Below are 27569 nucleotides of genomic sequence, written 5' to 3'. Positions count from 1 at the left end.
AAATTCTTTAAGACTTTGTAAGAACCATATACAATTTCTTTCTAATCTGGAGCATAAAGGCTCAAGCGTGTCTTGCTTGTCGCTCAGCTTAAAAAAAATAATAATAAAAGGAGATTCAAGCCCAATGCAAATGCAACAATGTCAGCCTTTTCATTTTTTATATAAATGTTATAAATTGTATCAAATGTGAGGGTCTAGGATGCTTAAGAATGACATAATTACAATGTGATGTCACTGTTAACTTTACTCCATACCACTGGGAAATATTTTGGAAGGGACCAATTGGTTGGGACATATGTTAGGGGCAAGACCCAAAGAGAAATTGGGGCAATAAGTTTTAGGAGCATCAGCTCACACAAGAACGATTTATAATATTTCTTTATTATAGAAAATACAGATGTTAACATAGTAATTTTTATAACATCAAGCTAAATCATATTTTAGTAAGTTTTATTTTATCAATTATAACATTATAAAACTGCCTAAATATTGATACATGTTTAAAATGTGAATTTGAAATTTTATGAGAATTAATGTTAATTAACTAATGCTAACATTCTCTGCCCTCCTTAACTTCTTCTACACAAATACATGGCTGCTAATTATGTTTCAATCTCTTATATACTTCTAAGAATAGCCGTGGGTGCATAATTCAGGAAAAATTCCCAAAGGATGAGGTCACATGGCACAATCATTTTTGTGACTCTTGAATCCTGCTTTCAGTTACTTCTGAGGTATCTTTGTGTTTTACCGAACATACGTGACTCTAGCAATTCTGTTACATCTTTGTTCACTTGGAATATTTTTATTTTTTCATGATTATCTTAGATAAGAAATTGTGTTTTATTATGGTATTCATGTATTCAAGGATTTTTTTTTCAAGCAACATTTAGACAGAAAGGTGTTGATAGTATCAGAACCAACATACTGAGCATTATCACAAACTTTTTCTTAAGATTTTTCATTTAACTGACTCATTGTTTTGTGTCCAATGTGGGTGCAGGAATTCTCTCTTTTATTTCCTATTCAGCACTGTGTTATTTTGAGAGTTCACAGAGGCATCGGCTGGGTGCATCCATTACCTTTCTGTTTCACCTTGGCTGCTTGCTCAGCTTCCCCTTTGGTATTTCGAGCATGACAGACATAGTTGCGCCTGAGATCCTCAGGGGTGACTTTCTTGATGCTCAAAATCTGAGTCCTTGTTTCATCTTCTGTTGGAGAATAACTTACACTACACACAAGGAGAAGCAAATCAAAAATATCTGTGAGATATAATGCCTATGCTCGCCGTGTGAATCAGAAGTAAGCGACTCGAGGGGCCTGGGGAGGGCAGATGGGGTGCTCACAAGTTCTCGTCATACCACTCACTACTGTAATGCTGGACAAACCCCAATGCTAGAGTCTCTTTCTTCCCAACTAAATCTCATCTTTGCTCTAGATGCTGAGGCACAATGTCTGTATCAGCTTGCAAAGGATCATCTGGAATCAGACTCATTTAGGATTTGATGCATGTTTTGGTCATTTAATGCTATGTATTTTGGACAATGTCACTAAACTTTGCACGTCTTGGCTGCTTTTTGAAGGAATGTATTATATGAATTATTTACAGGAACACTTGGAAGGCTGAACAGGAACTCTATGAGTGCTCTTGTGAGCTATTTTAACCCCATAGTAACTGTTGCAGTGAGGGACACTGGAAGCTTGACTTGCAAACAGAGACAGAATGCTTTTTTGTGAGATGTTGAAATTGCATAGTTGAGTCCTACCATAGGAAGAGAAGAAATAGCTCAGAATGATAAAATCGAGCTGTGAAATAAATATATCCAAACTCCAGTAACTTTAAAATGAGGTGTTTTGTGTTTAAGAGCAAGATTTTATTTAATTCCTTTTGAACTAACTGTCTGGGTGGAATCTAAATATATCCCTCTCTTAGCTGATCAATATCCACATTTTCATTTAGACTAGACTTACTATCATTCATAAACATCATTTAGAGGCTCAGTTGTTTTCTTCCATTCTAATTTCTTGTTCTGTGGAACACTGTATCTTACTAACAGCAAGGTAGAATAACATGACCTTGCTATCCTAAAGCATTTGTTTATTATGAAGATGAGATTTGCAATTCTCAGAATTCTTGAAATGATCAATAATTGTCCCTTAAGCTAAAACATTCATCATTTCTTCTGTTTCTCTGCTTCTGAAACATACAAGTCTATGCATACAATGTTCTCTTTACCAGCTTTCCTTTCATTTCTTAATTTAGCAAGTTTGATTTGAACGCTGCTTCTTTTGTGGAGTGCCCCTTAATCCCCCTGAACTGAAGGAATCCCCTAAGAATTCTTCCTGTAACATCCTCTCCTTCTCTATTACTTATTTATCAGATACTATTTAGACACCTGATATGTCACAGTTTGCGCAATGAAATAAGTAAGAAAAAAGGCTATTCAAAGAAGACATTTTATAATTTCTACAAAACCTTACATTACTACTAGGAACAAAAAGATTTGAATTGTAGAAATTCAATTATCTTAAGGTCTGTTTGCACAAGGTGACCAAACTTAGGGTCTTAACAACTATTCTGTCACATATGTGATCACTGTGATTTATTAGTTTCTGGAGCAAACCAATTCTCTCTAGCAATTTATACCTCACTATGGAGAAATCTTTTGTCTCCAGAGACCTGTACATTCTTCTTTGTTACATTCTTACAAATATCAAATTTACTTAAGAATGAATTGACCCAAGTAGTTATATCAAGAAAGATATGTATTATTACCCATAGGCTTTTAAAAATTAGCTCTTTGGGATTTTTGAACATTTACTTTTAAAAGTGAAATTTAAAGAACAAAAATGTGGTTAGTTAATATTTAATAAGTGATTCTCAAGTATCAAGGGAAGATAGGAAAAACATGGTTACTTTAATAGAAGAGACAAACATACGTATGTAAGATGAAATATTTAGACCCACCCTCCAGGATTGAGAAAGATAACACAGTACTTTCATAGAACCTCAGGCCAACATGTATCCTTCTTATTCATCTTTTTGTTCATGTGGAAGATACACTCCTTATGTTTCTAAGTGAGAATCAGAAACATGGGAAGTTGGTTGAGCTTAAGACAATCTGGTGCCTGTCCTGTGGGTTCACTGTGATGAAGATATGTAGCCTAAAGACAATGTAACTTCAAACTTTGGCATGCAATCTGACAAGTGTGTGCAATTGGATTGCAAGTTTAATGACCCTGCAGCCCCTGAAGATTTAAAAATCTTGCTAATTCGTTAAAAGAAAAATATTAATCATGTACATTGAGTAGTATTTATCAAGACCTTAGACAGACAAAGACTAGAGCAACTGCATGCAGCTACAATACCTTTCGTTAATAGTGATGTCAGCAGTGACGTCATCAGGCTTCTTTCCATCAATGGTCCACCAGATCTCATTATGGGAGTCCATAATGAAACTGAAATAGACTTTACAGGGGATAACCAGCTCCTCTCCTAAAAACATTAATAGATGAAGTTAACCTATATTAATCCATTAATATGTATATTTCATATATTTCATATGACTATATGTGTCTGATTCTTTAGTAGCCACTGTACGGCAACCTACTACAACACCAAACACATGAAAGGATAAAACTAAGATGAGAAGTCAGCAAGTGTACATGAAATTACAAGGATGGGCATTTTTAACACTAAATAAATATCTTCTAAAATGTCAGAAGAACTCTGAGTACATTCTTTTCAGGCCAATCTTCCTCCACTTCTGTTATTTTGTTATGAAGGCATAAACAAAGTGTGACTTAATTAGGTTTTATTTATTTAATTTTTTTTAGTTGTTAAAAAACACCATGACCAAGGCAAGTTATAAAAGAGAACATTTGATTTGGAGTTCATGGTTCCAGAGGGTTAAAGTCGATGACCATCATAAGAGAGAGCATGGAGGCAGGCCAAAGGCATGGTGCTGGGACAGTAGCTGAGAAATTATTTCTTGTGGAAAAACACAAGCCAAACAGAGAGGTAACTGGGAACCACATGGGATTTTTGAAACCCCAAAGCCCACCTCCAGTCATGTCTCATAATCATGTTTCATAATTGTTCCCAAACAGTTCCGCAAAGTGGGCACTAAGAATTAAAATTTATGAGTCTATGGGAGTGGCAGTTATTCTCCTTCAAACTACCACATTGACCAATAAAAGTCTGTAGATGATGGGTCCTTGTCCACGGAAGACAGAGTGATGTCATTCCACAAGAAAACTGACCAGGGAATCCTCGTCTCCAAAGGAAGCTTAGTTGAAAGCAGCAGTTCTAAGCTATGTTGCTGAGACAATTTAAGACATTAGGATGTTTCACAGCAGGGATAACAGTGCTAACAATCTGGTCAGGATTAGCATAACTGCTGTGAACTTGGTCGTACTAAATATATACACCTGTCTGTGTTTTCCTTTATTTCTTTTTTATCCTTTCAAAATTCATATACACTTATACAATAAAGTTTATTTATTTCCATTCTGCCATGACCACCACCCCTCTACTCTCTTTAACACCTTTTCCCAAACGGCTCATCTACTTTTCTAATGGACTCCTGAATTTAATTATGACTGTTTGCATGAGCACGGATATGGATGTTATTAACTGAAACAATGAGCAAATTATCAGTGGCTGTAGCACTGACGAATGTAAGTGGCTGGTGAGTACCTAGCCCTAAACGAGGAATCTGCATCACCTCATTCAAGCTCAGGAAACACTGACAGAGTTAAAACAGAAAGGATACAAGAGCCAGGAGATGTGGAGGAGTCTACCAAACAGGTACTTAAAATTAAAGATATACAATTATATGTGTATCTATTCTGTGAGCCTTGCATGAAGAGACTGTTATAGATATATCAGCTGTGGATGCGCACCCCATGGTCAGCTGTCCTCTACATCTTGATCAGTATGTCCTTGTCCACTACAAACATAAGCTTCTCTGATGACAGATGAGAGCTACACCTAGCTGTGGGTATTTAGATAGAAGTTAGAAACTATACTGGTTTAGGCACATGGCAGTGGCAAGTTTTCCTCTCCATTTGATGACTTCGCTAGCTGGCTATGTTTACAGAGTTAGGCATGGATTCCTACCTTTTGAGCAAACTTTAAGTTTAATTACGTGGCTGTCACTTAGCCCTGGTATATAAGTACCATTCATTAGTGCACCTTTTGGAAGATCTTGCTGTTCTGCTATTGCAGTTCATAGGTTTTACAGATTAATAGGGCTACTGATTGGTTTCTCTCCATTGGAAACCTGAACATCTCTTTCCCATATTATGAAAGCTAGGTTTCAGGGAAGAAATTTCCAAGTTAGATTTAGATTGATTCTTCTAAGTTTTCTGTCCAAGTATGCTGTATGGTCAGTAGGACCTGACTTTTAATTTCTTAGATGCAATCAAGGAAAACAGTAAAAGTCTGTATTGTATGGGGAGATTTATGGACTCTTCTGCCCATCAACTTGAAAAAATATTTCTTATTTCTGACACTGGGGTTTTTATTAAGTAGTCTATCCTTTTTTTGGTGGCGGACCATTTTTACCTCAAGTGGCATAACTTCAATCAATCTCTTTCTCTCTCTCTCTCTCTCTCTCTCTCTCTCTCTCTTTCTTTCTCTCTCTCTCTTCTCTATCTCACACACACATCTATAACCTATAATCTACAACTTTCAAAAATATCCTTACATATTCCTCCACTTTTCCTCTACTTCTGTATTGCCCTCTCCCTTCTTTCTCAAGGAAGTTTTTCTTCACCTAGATATTTATTAATAACCAAATACCATGAAATTTTTAAAAAGTTAATGTCCTACAGAAGCAAAAGCTGACTTTTCTACATATTAAAGGTTATTTGTAGGTCAAATTGTTGGTAAGAACTAGGTAAGGATTTAACGTAGATTGGAACATGCCAGTCTGCTGAGACTAATTCTGCTTTGTGTTTATTTTTAAGGTTCACTATTGCTTAGACTCTGAAGACACCTCTAATTATCTTGGCTTTGGCAGACTAACATTTACTCCAGACCTTCTACTCCAAAGCATGGCTTCTCTAACTTTTCCCTCTAGACTTTGACACAATTGTTTCACTAAGAAAGGTAAAATCAACATGAGTTCAGGTATGTGTTTAAAGTGTGGCATGCTAAGTAGATGAAGCATACTAGGATAACTGATGGATTTTACTTCAGCAGTGGCAAGATTGTTCAAACTACTACACAAATCTCATAGTAATGCTAGAAACTGCAGTTCACCTCAGGATGGCAAACCCTCTTAACATGCCCCATACTCTTACAAGGCAAATCATACATGAAAACTCATGAGAACTTTCTGTTCTTGGCAATCTACCCACACATTCTCTGGCTCTCTAACTGTCAGTCCACATTTCTATATATTTCATTGAGTCTGGAATAGTTTTACTGTATAGAAGTGATATAAAAGTGTTAGAATTTTCTGTGACTTTTCTGCTTTACTGTAGGAGGCTTTCAGTCAAAAGAACAGAATAATCTCTTCCTTGGTAACTTATAAATGATTTCTTTCTAGATTAAAAGGTTACGAAGAACTTATCAGCATCCCAGGGAGACATGACGACCAGTTGACAATGTTCTGAACCCTGTGTTCATGGATTTGTTTTTCACATGATACTCTCTCAGCTCTGATTCCATGCTACATGCTCAGAACAGGAAGCAGAGGCTTAAAAGCTGACTTGTGCTGTTATTACAGCCTCAGCAAACAGAAGACTGAGTAAAGTCACATTTTCACCAAACAATAATCACAGAGGAGGACAAGGAGCAGAGAACAAAGGACAGGATCCTGGGAAAGAAGCTAAACCTCCCAGGCTGCCTTGAGATTGATGAGGCAGCTGATCCCCACATGCTATGGCTTTTGATCATGCTTCACTTTAAATCTGTACATTTCCTTACAATTAATCTTTACTGTCTTACACTAAGCTATGTTTTCCTTCTTGTAAGAGAATCTAAGCAGACCCTAGAAGCACACCTATAGTTACCTGGTTCTTTCTCATAGGCAACGCGGTCATTAGGAGAATAGATCTGGGGTGGTAATGCATCCTTCGGTGAGCCTATGATAGGAAATGCAAAAGGAGGATGTTAAATCATTTAGGCTTACGCAAAGCTCTGCGGCTAACTTGTTCAACTTCCTGGCATAGTTTGTCAATTCTTGCGAAGGCCTGCCGTCTAATATATGGTCAATTCCTGGACTTCACTCGTTGAAAATAATCAAAATGTGATGTAATAGGAAATATGTATTTATCACTATTACTTATTGCTAACACAGAACTCATGGGAGCTCTTTAATTTTATTGAGTGCTGTGGGTGGTATGAGCATCTTTCATCATAATGCTCTGTTATTTCCTCTAGTCCCCAGTTCCTGAGCCAAGAGCATGTAAATTCCTCAGACTCTCTGAAGATGAAGCCAGCAGTCTGCAGGGTCTGTGCTATCTCCAGGCAGTTAGCCTCAAAATCAATCAAAATTTAGGAAACAGTATCTTAAGGAATTGAAGAGTTGCTTGGTGTGGAAAATTCACACAATTCATGACAGATGTGTTGTGAGCACAGAAAAACAGTTTTTATTTTGCAAGAGTCCAAACAAAATATATTGAATCGCTTGAAGTTTTCAGGAAGGTAAACTGTTTTATCAGGGTTGTTGATTTCCTATGCTCATATGACAAAGATGTCTCTTGCCATATTAGAAATAAGTGCTTTCATGTCTTATTTCTTCTCTTTTTGTTTCTATTTTAATCTCTAAACTACTTTTCTCACAGTATTTGACAGGTGAAACTACCTGTTGTCAATTTGTAAACCATGAATATGAATCACACTTATTATCCAAGTATTTCTTCCCCTCAAAATTCATAATGTCTAGTATGGGACCTGGATAATAGTAAGTGAATCCTTATCCTTAAGTTTAAGGACCCTGTTGTTCTTAATAATATGGTTGACTTATTGATACTGGATTACTAGCAAAATGTCCACACGTGAAAATGCTGATGTTTGTATGGTCTGTATTATATATGTGTTAAATTACCTTGAAAGACTTTTGCAGTGCTATGTTGTTAAAAATGTGTTTATTATTATTTTATGCTTATTAATGTTTTGTTTGCAATTATGCCTGTGCATCAAATGCATGTCTGGTTCCTATGAAGGCCAGAAGCGTGTATCAGATTGCTTGTACCCTGCAGAAGAGAAGACAGTGGTTTGAAGCACTGAGCCATCTCTCCAAATCTAGTATAGTATTTAAGAGTTTATAGACTGACTAGGTTCTTACTCAGATTTCTCCATATATTAATCGTATGTATGTGAGTATATTTCACTTTTAAAAGAAATTTTTAAAGAACTCTAAAGTATGGTAGATACAATTCACATCACAATTGCATTGTCCAAAATAAATTACATAAAACAACTTAAGTAAAATACACTCATGAACCTCTTAGTGAAGTTAAATAAATACCCAATGCTTTGTAGCTTTAAAAAGTGATCACAGGAGTGTTCTTGGAATTTTGTTTATTGCCTTGCTTGTTCTTTGACTATTTGTGTTCATTCTCGTGCATGTTCCTTGACTATTTGCATCTATTGTATTGGTAGTTCCTCAACTTAGAACTGACCTCAATAATTGTATGTAATTAAAATGGTATAAAAACAAAAAGGAGGAGGGTTAATGAGATGAAGGGTTTATAGGGAGGGGAAATGAGGAAAGTGGAAGGCATCTGAAATGTAAATAAATAAAATATCCAATATAAAAAGGAAAAAAAATTGAACTCACGTCATTTGAAAGTTAGTTAAGAATGACTTCTACACTGTGTGTCTGCCAACTTTTATATCTACAAATCAGTCACTAAGAATACCCATTATTACCTTAACAAATACAGAGAAAACTACATACTATAAGCAAATAAATTATAAACAACTGCTGATGTGAATATAATGCTATATAATTTATCTGGCTTCTAAAACAGATTCTAAATCTATTCTCTTTTCCATGTGAATTAATTACCAACTCAAAAGTAAGCAAAGAATCGTGGCTACAGAATTGTTTTAGATTTTATTTGTGTTGTGTTAAACTCTTATAATCTTCTTTTTCTTTTTTTAAACTGGGTAATTTATTTAGAATCTGACAGCAGGTTTACAAGAGGAAAAAGTCATGACAAGAGCTTGGGATTTCTAACTCTTATAGTGCCTCTAAGCAGTACTCTCATCTACTAAAGGATGGGTATGGAGAAATATGGTCAAATACACTTAACTATACATAAACATGCTAAACATAGTCCACCATCCCCTCTCTTTCTCCCTCAGTCTTGCTATGCATCTAAAACTGAGACCTGAATTAAAGCCATGTGACCAACTGATGGCCCTGGTAGAACATGAATGACCATCAATCCAGTTGTGTTCTCATTCCCTAGCATGCTCCTTGTTCGCTCACATATGCTATAAGCTAATCAAAAGTTACTGAATACTTACTGTGTAAATGGATCTGCTTATGGGCTCTGGGCATAGAACATGAATAAATTCTGTATCTTTTTAAAAATAGAGTTTTCATAATTTTATATAACAAACCATTAAGAGCCTGAATAAACTCAGTGTCCTTGTTTCACACACTTTTTGAATGACAAGCCATGCTTACCTACCACCTTTACAGTCATAGTCCTGGTGAGGTTAAAGAGGCGTCCACTTTCAGGATATGTAACCACACATGTGTAATTTCCATTATTTGAAACCAAGGGGACGTAAAAGCTCAAGTTCATGCCCTTGGCCATTACGTTAGGAAAATCCACTACTTCAGTACAACCCTGGGGGGAAAAAGTGGTTCATTGCTTATATACAGATACACACATAACACATGCAAAAGAAGCTTTAACATCTTATTTTTAACAGAATATCCTAAAATCCATGCTATACTTTTTACAAAATATTGAATCAAAACTCTGTACAATGATTCTTTGTTTCCTTGCTTTCAAAGATATGAGGAATAAGTACAATTAACTTTTATGCGCAGTAAAAATTAAAATTCTAATTCAAGATATGACCTCAAAATCAAGCTTCTTCTTCTGAGGTTCAGTTTTCAAAATGTTGGAAGCCCTTTTGCAAAATGAAACACAGTTAAGGTTTGCAACAGTGAAAAAGAACATATGAATGACTGCAAGCCCTCCCTTAAAAAGCAATCATGTGCGTTTCCGCAGTTCCTCCTTGACTCTGTTAATTTGGGAATCTGGCCACTTTGGGATACCTCACATCAGTTTTGACATTTAATTTTGGTATTCTTGGAGATTCTACTGAATTTCTCCATTAGTCATTTTCAAACAACCTTTACTGTTCTTCTGTTACTTTATTGCATTTTTTTCCTCAAAAAGGGATTTATTACAAGCCACTTTTAATCTGTCATCCCAAAATGTATGAGCCTTATAAAGACTCCAAGAAACATTTCTGCTTCTAACTCATATTTCCATATAGAGCAGCTGATGTTTAAAATATAAAACTTGACTGTCTTGTGCAAAATAAACACCACAGTCCAGTTTTATAGTTTAGTCTCTGGCTATGCAGTTTTATTTTTACAAAAGAGTCAATATATCATATGTAACAAAATCTACTTTAAATATTTGTTTTTCAAATTTGTGTGGGTTTTCTTTTAAAACATTAATAATTTGTAAATGACAAAATATTGTATTATTTTTAGGAAGATGAAGTCTCTACATTTCAGGGCTTCTATTGATTATTTTCTTATATTTCACATATTAACATTAATGTGCTTATGTTTTTTTAACTTCAATTCCTGGAAGGTACATTTTGAAAGATGACATTTACCCAAAGAAATATGTTTTGCAAGACTTTGTCACAGGAAATATAGTTTTGCTTCATGGAGATCAAAGGGAACTGATACAGGCTCAAGTAAGACGTTTTCTCAATCAATTTCTCTTGCTGGGTAAGCAGCCTGTCTGGAGACTTGACATATCAGCACCACAAGGTTACCACAAAGCAGCAAGTCATAAAGGCCAACACCTGATAATCAATTCATGTCAGACGTGGTTTTGGCTGAGTTTAACATGTCTCTAGGACTCTATTTGACTGGGCAGCACATTTCATTAGAACAGCAGCAAGATAGCGTTCCTCCATTTGTTGACTTAGCTGTTCTTAAATCCCGTGAAGCGGGCAGATCAGGCTGCATGTGCTCCAGTTTTGCAGATAGAAATAGAAATGAAGTAGATAAAGAAGCATACCAGATTGCACAGGGCAAGGCAAACACTCTTTACCAGACTCTACAATTAAGATTTCTCACTGGACTCTGAACTAAAGATGACAAATTCACTCAGAGCTGGGATTATAAAAAACTACAGCAGGACTTGTGTTTTACGTGCATTGTATTGTCTCATCAGATTCTTGTCCCAAACTTACAAAGTCTGTGATGATCTTATCCTATTTTATGAATGAGGAAACAAAGACGTGTAAAAGTTAAGCACCTGATGATGTCTTACAACTTGAGAAAGCCAGGAATGGAATTTAAACCTAGGTCTACTTGTTTGAATCAAGAATCAAAATCTATTTTTCCCAAAGCCTTTGCTTTTAATGTCACATGATTCCATTTCCTATGCTGTGGGGCTGTATATATGCCATATCTCTGTATCTACGACATACCGTGCATCTATGTTATACTTCTGCTTCTATGCCATATTCTGCACCTATGCCATACCTCTGTACCTATGACATACCTCTGTACCTATGCTCTACCCATGTTTGTGCAATATTCTGCATCTTTGCCATACCCTGTACCTATGTCATATGTCTGTATCTATGCCATACCTTGCATCTATGTCATACCCTGCATATACGCTATACACTCTATAACTATCCTTGCCTGTCTCTGTGCCATATTTTGTATCTTTGCTGTATTTTTGCACATATGCCATACCATGCATCTTTGTCATATGCTATACCTGTGGCATATACTGCATCTATGCCATACCCTATATCTATGATATACTTGCATGTATGCCATACCTTTCAACTATACCATACCCTTGAATCTACACCATAGTCCCATGTATGTGTATATATCATACCCTGCATCTATGTCACATTCAGAGAAAATCCCAGATTAACAGTGTGGTGCTCCCAGGCTTTACAGTTAGAGCTAAACTGAAAATCATACTCTTCAGCACAAAGAGGCAGATATTTTTACTTAATTTGACAAAAGTGTCTTTGAGAATACAATGAAATCAAAGCTCTTAGGCCTATTGCATTTATAAAGGGAAAGGGAAGAAATAGTTTTCATTCGAAATATGTGCTTGTGCAGTGTGGTATACTGGCACACAGTTGTATTACAAGTACATAGTAATTTTAGCCTGTAGTGTTGAGTTGCATTATTTTATACAAATAACCCAACTCTAGACGTTTTAATATGTATCCCAAAGATAGTTTTCTTTTATAGAAAATAAACTATTCCTGAAATAATCTTTACAATAGTTTCAGAGATACTTGTTTAGAATTCTGAAGAAAACTTATCACAAAGACTTGGGTACTCAAAGAATAGAAAATGGGTTTTCAAAAACAAGAAACTAGTTAGTACTAAGTGAATGTTTTTTCAATGGAGCAAACACGTGTGGCAAGCAAACAGTCCTTCTACCTGGCCCATCAGTTCCTCATTCTGAATTCAAAAGAAAGAAGTTAAATCGAAGAGCAACTGTCAACCACATAATGGTTGCTATGGCAACCAACCACAACATATAAGTAAGGAACAGTACAAGAAATGATGCTAGGATCCCAGAGAGGAAATATGTTTCTGAGGAAGTGAAGGCTGTGAGTACTATGATGTCACAATGAAGAAAAGAGAAACTTCCATTAGAGGCATCTATTCCACAAAAGGAACCATGTAAAGATATGACTGAAAAAAATGTTTATTGTTTTTCAGAGATATTCAACCTATAAGAAAGTGAGAAAAAATATTACTAGAAAAGGAAGATTTGTTTTATATTCTTTTTTTTTTTTTTTTGGTTCTTTGAGACAAGGTTTCTCTGTATAGCCCTGGCTGTCCTGGAACTCACTCTGTAGACCAGGCTGGCCTTGAACTCAAAAATCCACCTGTCTCTGCCTCCCAAGTGCTGGGGTTAAAGGCATGCGCCACCACCACCCGGCTTTGTTTTATATTCTTAATCCAGAGATTTGCTGGAGAAAAAAACAATTCCACCATTTGGAGTCAAATTTGAGGCAAGCACTGTTAAATATTAAATATTGATCAAGAGATGGACTTTGGTCAGGACCACTCCCTTGAATGTCCCAGGAGAGTGGCCCTGAGACACATGTTAAGGGGCTTTTATGAACAAAAACTCAAAAGCTACTATAAAGGCCACTGTATTTTCTCATGAGGCATTGTTTTCTAAGAACTACAACTCCCAGCATTCTAAAACTTTGCCTGGTCCTTTGGACAGTGGGTCTTACAGGTTAATTTGAGGCATCACATTATCTTAAAATGACATGGAAAATATTGACAATAATTAGGGAGGAAATGAAGACATATGCAGAATATTCTGGGCTGAGAGGATAGCGAAGAACTCTCTCCTGCATTTTCAGGGTATGTTTTCTACTCGTCACCATTTACATTGCTGTATCATGTCAGGTTTCCTACAGTGCTCCTCTTTTCTGGGTAGTCAACTCCAGTTGGGCGAGTGAGAGGTATATCTACATGGCCTGTGATTGGGCCAATAGTTAGCATATTGAGTTCATCATTTATGTTACATGATCAAAAATATGTATGAAATCATTACAGATACATGACAGAGTTGAGAACTCAAAGAGTATGTGTCGTAATAAGTATATGGATTATTATTACATATGGGATAGTTATTCCAGGATTCCTGGGTAATTTGGGATAAAAATACAAAGAGCTTCAGCTGTGATGTCTGAAGAGTTAGGGATAGCTGTGGAAGCAACGGAAATCTTGGCAAAAAATAATTGTACTTTGTGGACTCTCTAACGAGCTTCATCAGCCAGTCATTTCCAATAAAGAGAACTCAGTCTCTCAATGTTTATAAATATTTACAATGTCCCTTCTGTGTTGTGCTAGGCAGTGTTGAGAGCTAGATATATAATAATAAAAAAAATGAGGTGGCATACATTTTCATGAAGTTTTACAATCCAGGCTAAATCCATTATTCAATCAATTCTTAAGTGCACTGTGGATTGGCCCAGTCTCATGCTGTAAGATTGATGTTCAGGAGAAAAAAAAATAGAAGAGGGAAAGCTCAGGCTTAGCACAGAACAAAGATATCATCATAAAAGAGGCAGTGATGAGTTATGAATTAGGTTTCCTCAAAGTACGCAGGGATGATTCATTTGACCTGATTTTAGTGTCAAGGCTTCAAAGATATCAATTTAATTTGGTTTCCAGTTTAAACACTGGATTTTGGATTGATAGGAACCCTAAAACCATATGCAAAATGCCGTGAACTGTTGCACCAAACTCTTAAGTGTGCAGCTCTCAAATATGAACACATGAACTTCATACCAAAGGTTAAAAATCCCTATATGCATATTGAGAAACATAAGAGATGAAGAACAATTCTAACTAATTGATGCCATCCTTCTGTAACAAAAAGTCTATCACACAGACACTTCCTAAATTATATGTCATGCCTAAAGATGTCTGGTTATGGCAAGTTTTTACAAATGTTCTTTCCTGAAGTTGTGTTTTAGGTTATTGCTGTAATAAAACACCATGACTGTAAACAGCTTGGGGAGGAAAGAGTTTATTTCAGCTTACAACTCTCAAGCCACACTCCATTGCTGAAGGAACCCTGGGCAGGAATTAAAAAAGGACAGGGACCCGACATAGAGGTCATGGGAGAGTGCTGCGTACTGGCTTGCTAACCCCAAAACCACCTGCCCAGGAATACTGCTCACAGTAAGTTAGGCAATCCCACATCAATCATCAATCAAGGACATCGTCTACAGATTTTCCTGCAGGCCAATCTTGTCTGGGTATTTTCTTAATTAAGGGTGTTTCTCCTCAAATATTCTAGCTGGTGTCAAGTTGACATAAAAATTCACCAGCATAGGGTACTTTAACAGAAATAAAAGAAAATGATTTAAATATTTTCTGAGAAATATTATCAAATAGTATCTTATCAGCAGTGATTTATTTTATACTGGATTTGGGAGATGTTTATGGGAAATAATATATTGCATGGAATTTTTTTTCAATTAAAAAAAACCTGAAATGACGGTACAATGCCAAAGGTAATCACAACGGACATAAAGACATTTGGCCTTCTGTAATCTTACTGACTTCTAACCAGCTACATGGTAGTGAAGATCTTTGCTCTTACCATAGCTCAAACATATAAAACACTCAATAAAATGATCGATCATCTCAGGGAAAAAGGAAAACTGACCTTACTTTCACAAGTCTCTGTAAAATGAAAATTGAAATACCTAATAATAACAATAGAGTGTGTTTATTCAGCTATATGAAAGACATGGTGGCATGAAAATACAAGTCTATAATTAAAATCTAACAAAATAATAATAATAATAGTAATAATAATGACAACAACCAACAATAGTATAACACATTTCTCTCTGAATTTACTATATGCTGTGGTGATATCTATGTGACTAAACTAACATTTTCTCACTTCCATCCAGCCTGCCTTCTAGAAGTTCTCTGACTGGCTTGCTGTTTGGAATTCAGTAAATCACTTACAAAACATAGTATGCTTTCCAGATGAAGAGTTACAAAACTGCCTCATTTGACAAACATTTACTGAACAGTTCATGACAGGACTGCTGAAGTCCTGAATTAGGTAGGCCCTACAATAAAGAAAACAGGATGACAAACAAAGAAAGGTATGAGGAGGAGTGGTCAGTTTTGATCCCTCCACACTTAAGAAATGGAGACACTTGGTGTTCTCTTCCTTTAACACCAGTTCCTCAGAATCCTCTTCATGTCCCCATCCAGAGTTTCCTAAGTACCACCATCCGGTTCACAAACCAATATATGTTCCAACATTGTCTTTTCCTTTATGATTTCCTGAGATCTAAAAGGGACTAGACTCTCCTCTCTATATCAGTCTTAGATAGGAAAAAACATTTACAATCACTTAGAGTGGGCCTGAAGTCCCAGGCATATCCAGATGCAGCTTGGACTTTTGAATAAATTCAGAATTTAATGCTAAAGTATGGCCTTCTGAATCTTGGCTTCAAGCCCAGTGACATTTGGTAATTATCCCAACAGCATTGTGCTTAGGTTTTTGTTACGGTTTTAACATAAAAATATCCCACAAAACCTCATATATTAAGACTTGGTTACCAGATGATGAGTTGGTGACAGGTGATTGGCTCATAAAAACTCTAACTTTATTAATGCATCTGTCTATTAATGAGTTCCTCAGGAGCTGGGTCATGTTGAAATAAGTAAGTCACTGGTAGCTTTCATTTCAAGACTATTTTTTCCCCAGATCCCTTCCTGTCTGTCCTTCCACTACCCGAGTGACAGGTTAAGCACCTTTTCTCTATCCTACCTTTCAGGCATGCTGTCTTATCCTTGTCACACACCTAAGCAATAAAGATCATGAATCATAATGCAAACCAAGGAAACTATGAGCCAAGATTAAAATCTTGCTCCTTTAAGTTGCCTAGTTAAAGAATTCTGTAACAGACTCAAAATTGTTGACTAACGTGGTTCTTAATTAGAAAATACAAGAAATAGGACATTGTACTTTCTGAAAACACTGGAAGAATAAAGTACAGGTTGTTTGGAACAGACCCCATACTCTAGGCATCCATTTCCTAGCAATTAAAGATGGTGGCTACCTTTTGGGGTGCTGATGGGCACTGAACGTGGTAACACAGTACTTAGCATACGGATAGCATGACTAAAGTGGAAGCTATTCATTTCCCTCTTTCAGTTGAACATTCTTCACCTTGCAGGTGATAGGAACGCAAGTTAGTGAAATAGATTATAATTATAAATCTTTTAAGCCTCAAAGATATATTTCAGTTACACAGAAGACAATTTTTTCTAAAATCAAGTTATAGCATTCCACTGAGAGATGAATCTCTATATATGTTTGAGGATGGCTGCAAAAGTTATAGAAAACAAAAATATCAGGATTCACATCAAACAATAGTAGAAAAAAAACCATCCCAAACCTCAATCTTGCTGCCAAGGTAAGAGAATGCATCCATCCCAAACTCAACCTTTGCTCCCAAGGTAGCAGAATTCTTGAGATCCAAGGTGCCAGTCACTTAGACACAGGCAGAGAAGTGAAGAACAAAAACAGAAAAGCCCAATGCACATTAGCAGAAGTTTTGTCATAACCAGTCCATAGAAAGGATGGCTGTGGTCTAGCTGTCTTTTCTCTTTGAAAACAGGTAGTTTGCACTGTGTGTGTATGTGTGTTTGTATGTGAGTGTCTGTGTGTGTTTTATGTGTGTGATTATCGTGTATGTGTATGTTTGTATGTGTTTGAAGGTATTCATTTTTATGTGTATATGCATGTGGATCTTTTATGTGTGTGTGTACACACAGCCTTGTACATGTATGTGTCATGGGGGTCTGCATGTGCCCGTGTGACACTTTCTCCTTATCTGTTGGGACATGTTTGCACTAAATGTACAGCCCCCCATTTTATCTTGACTGGTTACCCTGTAAGACTACAGAATCTCCCAGTCCCCATGAGTTTACAGATGTGCTTAACATGAATAGCACTTCATGTAGTTGTTGGGGATCCAACTCAAGCCCCCATGTTTGTACAGCTTTACCCACTTAGCCATCTCCCTTGACTCACATTTATCTTTTGAGCCATGCATAGAGTATGCTGCCTCAGCAATCATTATATAGAGGTGACTTTTTCTTCAATACCCAGACTTTATGCCTTCACTCACTGCAAGTAGACTCTCTGCAGACTGATTCGGGCCCCTTCTTACTGTGTGTCATCTTCTGGATGCTTCAACTGTAATATAGACTCACCCATCTCTCTACACACAGTGTGACTGTTAAGTTTCAGATCCTTATTTGTACAACCACTGTCCGCTTATCTGTCTGCCACTCTGATGTCTTAGACATGCCTAGATTCTTGCGACATTTCCTAAGTCCACCACTGACTCCCCTAGTTTCCTCCTTTACTCATACCTTGGTTAATACCACCACCACTCAGGAAGACAGAAAATCTGAGAATTTGAATATTTTGATACGATGCATTCAAGAGTCAACTGGCCCCACAGGACAGAAGCTCTTTTTATTAAAAAATTTATTTTCTGCCACTTTGTGGGACTCAACATTACACTTAAAAAATTATTTAATCTTATTTTATATGTATGAGTATTTGCATACATGTGGCCTATGGACTACATGCCTGCATGGTAACTGTGCTAAATTGTGTCCTCCTTTTGAGATTTCACTGAACTGAGAATATATCTCATTTATCACATTAAACCCAATCCTGTGCAAACCACGGAACCCATCTATATTTAGCTGGTGTATACTTATGTGAATAGAAGACTACACCAAAGAATTTAGTAAAAACTGACATTAAACCAGGCATGAATGAATAGGTAAGGGTTTACAGGGATGAATGAAAGAACAATCCATGACAGTAGATTCTGATCTGTTCTGAGAAAGATTCCTAGGCAGACACCATGTGTAAGGAACAGGAAAAGAAGAAATTGTAGAATGTGAATAGGAAAAGAATTAGAGAAGCAGGCAAGTCAGAGGACAATTCCAGGAGAACCACAGGGAGCCTTTACTTACCAATGCAAACCTGTTAAAATTATCTCACTAATACTCTCATTTGTAAAGACTTCTATGTGTATCTGTCTCTAATCTCTCTCTGCAACATAAGCAAGGTCCCGTTGTCCCACTTAAAAGTAGTAATTTGTTGATATGATCTGCATCTCACACTGAGAATATTCTGGCTTTCTATTGTTCTTTGTTATAAAGTATGTGAAACACGATTCAGCTGAGGCATGTGCTTTGCAATTGGTTGTCCTGTCTCTTCATCTCTCTTCCTCCTAATATTCTCTTCCCAGATACTCTCTTTTCCTTCCCTCTTCATTCTTTTCTCCTTCACTAAATCCTTCCATTTCTCCTATTTTTTCTAGTTATTTTAGCAGACATCAAAATATAGACAAACTCCAGTATAGCCATATGAATTAGCTACTGAGTTGTTTAAGAGTCTGTAACATTGTAAGCAGAAGCAAGGCCAGGAATATACTCCTCTGAACCAGACTTGCTAGCCTACCATTCAGCCCTTGTCAATCACAGCTCCTTCGATATTCCTTGCCCAAGTAGACACTATTTAAACTCTCCAAAAATTGTCTTAACTTTAGTTATAATTTTATCATGTCTGTGTAGGCCCATCCTTAGATATGTAGATTCATTCTCTTTTTAAAATGCTTCACATGTTTCCTTGATCTGTACTTTTCCCTTGTACATCAGGAGAACCCTGCATGAGGACTATAAATTCATGTTTGTTTTCTTTTTGCTCACTTAAAACTCATGATCTTGGTCCAGGCCTTCGTATGCTCTCTGAATTTTTAGACAGCAGTGATCTGCCTCAGGTTATCCCACTTGCAACACCATAGGTAGCATTGTTATCCAATCAGAAGGAAGACGACTATTGTGGACCATGTGATGCTGGTGGTAATGGATGCTCTACGTTTGGACTTATCAACTGGATCTTGCGGAGTGATATTTCAAAACTACCATTATCATTTAATTTATTGGTAGAAATATTTCTATAACAACACACTTATCTGCTCTGTTTTGTAAACTCATAGCATATTACTACCTTTGGAAAGAGAATAATTTTCATTTCTCTTTAATAGTTTTCAAGATCTTGCTCTGATCTTCCCATATAACTAGTTAAAATGTGAAACCACCATTATGGACTGAAGCCACTAAAATTTTTACCATTTTAAATTTCAGGTTGTCTATCTCTAGCTAACAGGAGGTTTTTAAAGTTGATTACTAGGTCATTTCACTAACAATTGATCAAGAAACAGAATTTAAACAGGTGAATTGTACTTGAGAATTTGTCTATTGGCCCCTCGATATCTGACAATTTCCAAGAACGTCATGTATTTTTTTCATTGGATATTTTATTTACATTTCAGATGTGATCCCCTTTCCCCATTCCCCCCCACCCAGGAACCCCCTGTCCCATCCCCCCTCCTCCAGCTTCTATGAGGATGTGCCCTCACCCACCCACCCACCCACTCCCACTCATGAATTCCCCTACACTGTGTCATCCAGCCTTCACTAAACCAAGGACCTCCTCTCCCACCTATGCCTGACTATGCCATCCTCCCCTACATTTAGAGCTGGAGCAATGGGTCCATCCCTATGTGCTCCCAGGCTGGTGGTTTAGACCCTGGGAGCTGTTTGCCGCTCCATGGGGAGAGCAACAATACCAACCAATACCAACAGTGTATTTTGAAACTTTATTATAATGCAAAAATCCTGTTGTTGTGTGTCTTGCTGGCAAAGAGACCTTTTCTCTTTTGTGAACTGTCCATTTTCTCTCTGAAATGCTCACGTATTTAAAATGTCTTTTTTCATATATCTGTGTGGCCACTCCAGGCTTCCTGTTCCTGTTATGTCTTTATTTTTAAACTTCCTTCTTTTACCTCCTATCAATCTTCAGCTGCTGTGCGTTGTCTGAGCATAGACACAGGTGTACATGTGTGTTTGTGTGCATGAGTGTGTATATGATTTTATGCACTTCTATTTGGGCATGTGTATACAGGTGTGTTCATATGCTTTGGTGTGTGCCTCTGTGTCTATATGGGTGCATGTGCTTACACGGGTAGGTGGCTGTGCATGTTTGTGTGTACACATGTATGTGTGTACATATATATGTATAAGTGTGCTTTTCTGTATACATGTGGTGTGTGTATGCTTGTCCATGTGCCTGTGCATATGTGTGTATGTACTAGTGTGTATCCTATGTGTGCATATGTGTATATGTGGTATGTACATGGGTACATATGTTTGGCTGTGGGCTTATGCTTGTGTGTGTGCATATATGTGAATGTGTATGTGTGCTTCTTAGTGTACATGTGATGTGTATATGCTTGTGTGTATGCATATGTGTATTTCTATGTGCACGTCTGTACATGTGTGCATGCTTGTGTTTACTTTGGTTTCATTTGTAAAATAATTTTCTTCATTTTAAATTTTCAATAGGCGATGTAACTTTAGGACATTTTAATTCTATTTTTGCGTCCTGTTTATTCATATATCTTATTTTTTACTGATGCAGGCCTGATTTTTTTAAAGAATCTCCAATAGTATAGCCTTCTGGCAAACTTTCTTTGCTGCAAAACTATTATTGTTTCATGTGCCCATTTCATGAAAGTTAAATGGAACTTGAATTTCTTATTGCTCGCTTTTATGTAAAAAAAAAAAAAAAAAAAGCCTTTTCTGTACTTTAGAATATGGCTGCATGTTCATTATTAACGAGATTCTTCAAAATGCCTCCGTCCTGAGATGTTCCCACTTTTTCCTTCCCCCATGTCAAGTCCATTTTCTTTTTTTCCTTATACTGTGCTAGTCCAACTAAGTTTTTTTCTTTGTCAATAAGTTTGGCATTAACCTGCAGGGCCTCAGGCCTTGAAGGCAGGCATCTTTCTAGTCCTGTAGCTTCTCCTTGCTCTGGCTAGCATTTCTGAGGTAGAGTGATACCAATGGAGACTAGCAGAACTTGCAAGAAGACTTGTGACTTGTCCCAGAGAATGAAGTTTCTTCCACCTTTACCTGCTGATTCTGCTCAAGCCTATCCTAAATTCTACTCACTGTCTGTACACAATGATCCAGGAGGCTCATTGTATTTGATTTAATACAACTGAGACTTCTTATATCTGCACATTCATTTGATTCTTAAGTGACTTACTTAGGTATTTCTTATACCAATTAGTGTATACACACTAAAAGCAAACAGCAATATATGTTGTTAAGGTACTAAAATATTTATACTCAATACATGACCTCCAATTTGTATCTCTTCTGAGAAAATCATGTTCAGAAATCTGACCAGCAATGGTTTTCTTCTGCACCTCCATGCAAACAGTGACTCTAAGGATGCCTACAGGCTATTGTTTGTCTCATTTAGTTTGATGAGAACTTTCTATGGAGTTTGCTGTACACTATGCGTGACCTTTCCAGTATGGTACCTGTGGTCTGTGAGAGTCAAAGGCTGTGCTCCAGTGGCCCCACAAGTGTCCCTTTCCAATATTTGCATTTTTGTATAAAACATTATCCAAATCCTTAGATGCCAGAGAGACCACAAATGGATAGTACCCACAAATGAGGGCAATTAAGAGTACACAGAAAGAATAAATGGTAGTACTGACTCATCAAGGAGCTGAGATTCACGTCAGGAATCAGCACCTTCTGACTTTACAAGGCAGTGAGTGGAAGTGGGAAGTATTACTCAAAATGTTTTCCTAAGTAGTTAACGGAAATTAAGTAGTTAGTTCTGGGACTCCCGCGAACATCACTTGAGAAACAGGAAGCTGAGGCAAAGCAACCCACACCTCTCCTTCTAAAACAGAACAAAACAAGAAAGTGGTAAAAATTTTTATATAGATATTAATAGAGAAATCAAAATTATCCAAAGATTAAAAATATCAGTGTCATTAGGGTTACCATTTAACTCAACAAGCAATTAAAAAAAAAATGTGTCCCAGTTTTCTTACCTTATACCAAGTAACCGATGGTTGGACATTGGAAGGAAAGTAGCCATCTACATTTGGACATGTGATCATATGCATCCCATGTTCAACATATACTCTGTGCACTGGGAGGCTCATGGGGGAATTGAAACAGTTGTCCTTCTGAACAACTTCCAGGGGAAATGCAACTTTGCTGCAGTAAGTTGTGTTCCTGAAAAGAAGCACATGATGATCAAGGATGTCCATCCGCATGTGATTTTATATAGCTGGGACGTCTTTATATGTGTGACTTCTTGTGATTATTAAATGACTTGCTGAGACTTCTTGTAACACTTAGCACCACACACTAAAAAGCGAACATAAGTATCTGCTGCTAATGCACTAAAATACTTACACTGCATACGTGACCTTAAATGTGTTCATTTAGAACAGGGTCCTTCGTAGCATTTTTACTAAGGCAAAGGTAAGGATAGCATGTTTAAGGGTGCAACCAACCTTTGAAAAGTGAATGTTTCCAGGATTTTAGCTTCTGACCAGAAAGCTTTAGAATTTTTGTTGTTGCTTTTTTTTTTTTAAGATCAGACTTTGAATAAAGAGAAATAGAGCCAATCCATAATCCAAAATGTCTATTCAGTGTTATATCAGTCAAGAAAATAGGGAGATTAATAGAAAAAACAAACAAAACAGTCATAAAGAAAACTCCAACATAGTTTTCAAAATTCTTTTATGTACCTACAGGCAAGTGTAAACGGCAAAAACCAGCACAGGGACCATCTTATAATGAGCGGGAAGTGTGTACCAGTGTTTGTCCAGACTGAGCCACATCTCTGTCAAGCTCTGCTCCACGACAGCCTGTCCTGCACTTCTACACTAGGTCTCCTGTACAGTGAGCATCTAGAGAGTCCTTAACTAAATGTACAATAATTGAAAACCATATGAGTATATCATAGCCATCATCTATAACCTTGGTAAGGTATAACTTCATCATTGTCATGTGGATATGAGAATATGAGCAATAAAATACAGAGAAATGAATCTAACTCCAAAGCCTTAAACATGTGGGAACCTATCTAGTAGTTTGAATGAGAATGACCACATAGCCTCAGACATGCTTGGCTCCAGTTGGTAGACCTATTTAGGAAGGACTAAGAAGTGAGACCTTGTTGGAGGAGGTATGTCACTGGTGATGAAGTTTGAGGCTCGCCAAAAGCCCATATCATGTTGAGTTTTCTGTCTCATGGTTATCATCTCAAGACAAGAATTCTCAGCTACCAATTCATCATGATGCCTTCATGCCCTGCTGCCATGATCTTCACTTTGATGGTCATGGACCCTCTGGAAACATAAGCCCTAAATTAAATGTGCCTTTTTATACTTTGCCTTGGTCATGTGTTTACCAGAACAATAGAAAATTAATGACACAGAAGTTAGTATGAGATAGAGGCTCTTGTTATGACAGAATTGGGCATGCTGTTCTGTGGGAGAATGTGGAATCTTTCTGGATTCTGGGCTAGGAAAGCTATTGAATGCTAGAACAGTCCATTCTAGTCAGAGCTGTGAATACAGTCAGTGGAAGATTAATTTAAGGTTCTGCATCCCTAGATGCATGGCAGAGATATCAGCAGTACACAGCAAGTGCACAGCAAAGACAAATGCCAAGCAGAATCAGGGAATGGCTCCTTACCAGGGATTTGGCAATGTTCACCTGGGAAATGTTAAAGAGTAACAATTGTTAAATATGAAAAGGAGATCAAAGGACATGGGTCCTGCTCTTCCACAGTATGGATAAAAATGCCAAAGCTATAGCTTTGTGTACAACCTGCCTTAGTGCACCACTAAGCAGTAGCAAAGGTTTTACTCTTCTGTTTTTCATCCAATGTTCTTTCCAATACAATTGGCATTATGGCCCTACTTATAGCATTTTTTGGACACAGGTAATAAGAACATGGAAATCTGATGCTCATTAGAAGCCCATGTGTGAATCTGAAGTTTCTTCCAATAAGATTATTATTGGATGACAACCTCAAAGGACTCTTCCCTGACTATACAGATTCCCCAAAGGTTCAACAATTCAATGATTTTTTTTTTTGGAATAGAGCAGAGAATCTCTTCACCTAATAAAATAACATACATTTATTAAAACTTTGTTTTAAGCCTCTATCAAAGAAGAGTTAACATCCTTGATAGAGAAAAGAAACAGGCTTACTAATAGAGGATGAAATGTGTTGATACCTTCCATTCATTCAAATGTTAAGATTTTAGCTCACAGAAACTCAGGGCTGGATAATCCTTAGAAGTAGGGCTTTAATGATAAAGATATCATTAAAGCAAATGAGGTCATATACATGGACCTTCATCCAAGACAAATACTTTATTATAAGTAAAGGATAGGGCACAAAGGCTGGAAGAAAAGGTGGAGACAAGATGGCATATGTAAGTCAACTACTAGGAATGAAACCCACCCTGCTGTGTTCTCATTCTTATAACCTCCAAAATTTATTCCAATATCCCTAATAAATAGTGAGAAATTGTGTTAAATAAAGAAAAATCTAACCAACCAATAAACACACACACACAAAAATCCATGTCCTCTATGTGACTTTAGAAAATAAATCATGGCTTGGCAGCAAAAGGATACTCAGAGAGCTAGTCCAGTTGTGGATTTAGGCATTCTAATTTTTTGAAGAAACATCTATATTGATATGTAGAAAAGAAAGTGGGTACTTTAATGGAATTAACAGTAAGGGCTCATAGATGTTTAAAGAACAAAGATGGATTTGGTAAACTTTGGTTGGATGTTGTGGGTTGTAGTTTTGGATTCCAAGGACTACAGTATTCTGAGGAAAATTTTGGTTGAAAATGTAAAAGCACTGTGCTAAATATATTGATGTATCCCAGATAGTCTTTCTTCTATAAACATACTCTGAGGGTATTGTCTCTGCTAGGTACTTTAAAAATAAGCTAAACATAACAGATATGAATATACTCTTCATTGTTCTTTTACTATGGAAAAATGCCACTAGGCAAGGCAAATGTGTAGGCATAATCCAGGGTCATGGAAAGAAGCCAATAAACTCAACCCCATCTTCAGACAACATTGCTATATATCATTTCATAAAACAAACCACTGTGAAGAATACTCTCAAAGACAGAACCTCTCTGAACACCACCTCCCTCCTCCCATTTCAGCTAGGCCACTGAGGTGAGGTATCACCTATCTAAATGTGCCCAGCCCCTGCTCAGTTGCCATGGCATAATCATTTAAATAATACCCTAGGGACTACAAGGACAAGGTAAAGTCAAACCAGAGAAGTAGCCTACCTCAGCATGCAGGTGTAATTCCCCGTGTCATTGAGGAGGGTGGGCCGGAACCAGAGCACATCTTTCTCCTTACTGATGCGATTCTCTGGGAGGCGGAAGTTAATGGGCTCCTCCAGGTCCCGGTCTTGCCTGGTCCAGTACCATATCAGGGTAAGGCCAGAGGAATGGGCAGTGCTATAGTTGTACTTCAGGAAGTGTTCAAAGAGGGGACACTTGATGCGAGCTGGCTCATCTTCAAACACTTGAATTTGTCTCATGGTATCTAGTCCCCAGTCATCACAGCGTTCTGGGAAAAAGCAAAAAGAAAGGGTGGCTGAGCCATTTCAGAGAACTCTCCAGAACACTGATCTTTTCTAGGAGCCTCTTTCTTCAGTCATTTTCAGTAATCTCCCTTGAATAAACATACATAATAAACATGGGCAATGTGAAAGAATTACCTCTCTCCAGTCCTTTATAGTTTTGTGTCGCATCTTTTGGTGCCAGCTATCTCTGTCTTGGAACTGTGCACTCTCTCGGGGACTAAAGAATGATTCTCTTTTAAAGAAGACATGGCTTTATTAAACCATGGAGATAGAAAGGTCTTGATGAAGAAATCATAGTTGGAAAGCCAACTCACATCTAGATGGAAAGAATACTCCTAGTTTTTACCAGGAACTATTGTTTGTGAAGCCAGACCTGTACTTTTCAGCAAAAATATAATGCAAGCCACAAACTCAATGTAAAATACCCACTTGCCACATTAAGAGGACAAAATGAAGCAGGTGAATGAATGGAAATACTATATTTTGTTAATTGATGAATTCAGTAAACCCAAAGTATTAATCATCATCATTTTATACATTTTATACATTTAATCATTAATCATTTTATACATTTTGTGGAGCAAATCTTTAAAATTCAGTGTATTTTACAGCTGTTGTATACCTCAAACTCAGCTGTCTATACATGTCAAGAGATGATCACAGTGTGCAAACAAAACTTCAGAACTTAGAACTGCAGAATAGAACTGCAAAGCTTAGAATATATATATATATATATATATATATATATATGTGAGTGTGTGTGTGTGTGCGTGTGTGTGTACATATATATTTACATAATTATATATACATATATAATATGTAATTACACAAGTATATAAAATATACATATATGTTATAATATGTTTAAATACATAAAACACATACAAGATTTAAACTTAGTAGAAGCTTCCTTACATTCCAATTTACATCTAAAACTTTTCATTTTATTTATAATAAATGGAAATAGGAGTTTTTAAAAATCATACTATAACCAAGGATATTTTAAAATAGTAACCAAGAATCTGAAAGACCTCATGGTAGTTTGAGTGAGAATGGCCTCGTAGGTTCACATGTTTGAATAGTTGGTCTCTACTTGGTGTCACTATTTGGAAAAGATTAACAAATGAGACCTGGTAAGGGTGGGTGTGCCACTTGGGATAGACTTTGAGGTTTCAAAAGACTCCTATCATTGCTGGCTTACTCTCTGCTTCATTAATTTCTCCTGCTTTGTGAACTGTAATCCTCTCAACCAT

At 36.9% G+C, this 27569-nt stretch overlaps 1 protein-coding gene across 1 annotated transcript; it reads right to left on the bottom strand.

Annotated features, from left to right (window-relative positions):
• Positions 1-360: 360 nt before the first annotated feature.
• Positions 361-27569, bottom strand: LOC114635768 (interleukin-1 receptor accessory protein-like). The gene is made up of 7 exons (XM_028784202.1): positions 27518-27569; positions 26015-26327; positions 22718-22904; positions 9654-9819; positions 7024-7095; positions 3370-3496; positions 361-1231 (listed from the first exon to the last, which is right to left on the bottom strand). Exons 1-7 carry the CDS (start codon positions 27567-27569, stop codon positions 1051-1053), a joined length of 1098 nt encoding a protein of 365 aa, XP_028640035.1. The 3' UTR covers positions 361-1050.

The sequence above is a fragment of the Grammomys surdaster genome, unplaced genomic scaffold (assembly GCF_004785775.1).
Source record: "Grammomys surdaster isolate TR1022 unplaced genomic scaffold, NIH_TR_1.0 117640, whole genome shotgun sequence".
NCBI lineage: Eukaryota > Metazoa > Chordata > Mammalia > Rodentia > Muridae > Grammomys > Grammomys surdaster.
Note: the sequence above shows the minus strand (reverse complement) of the source record. Positions and strands in the feature narration are given on the sequence as shown.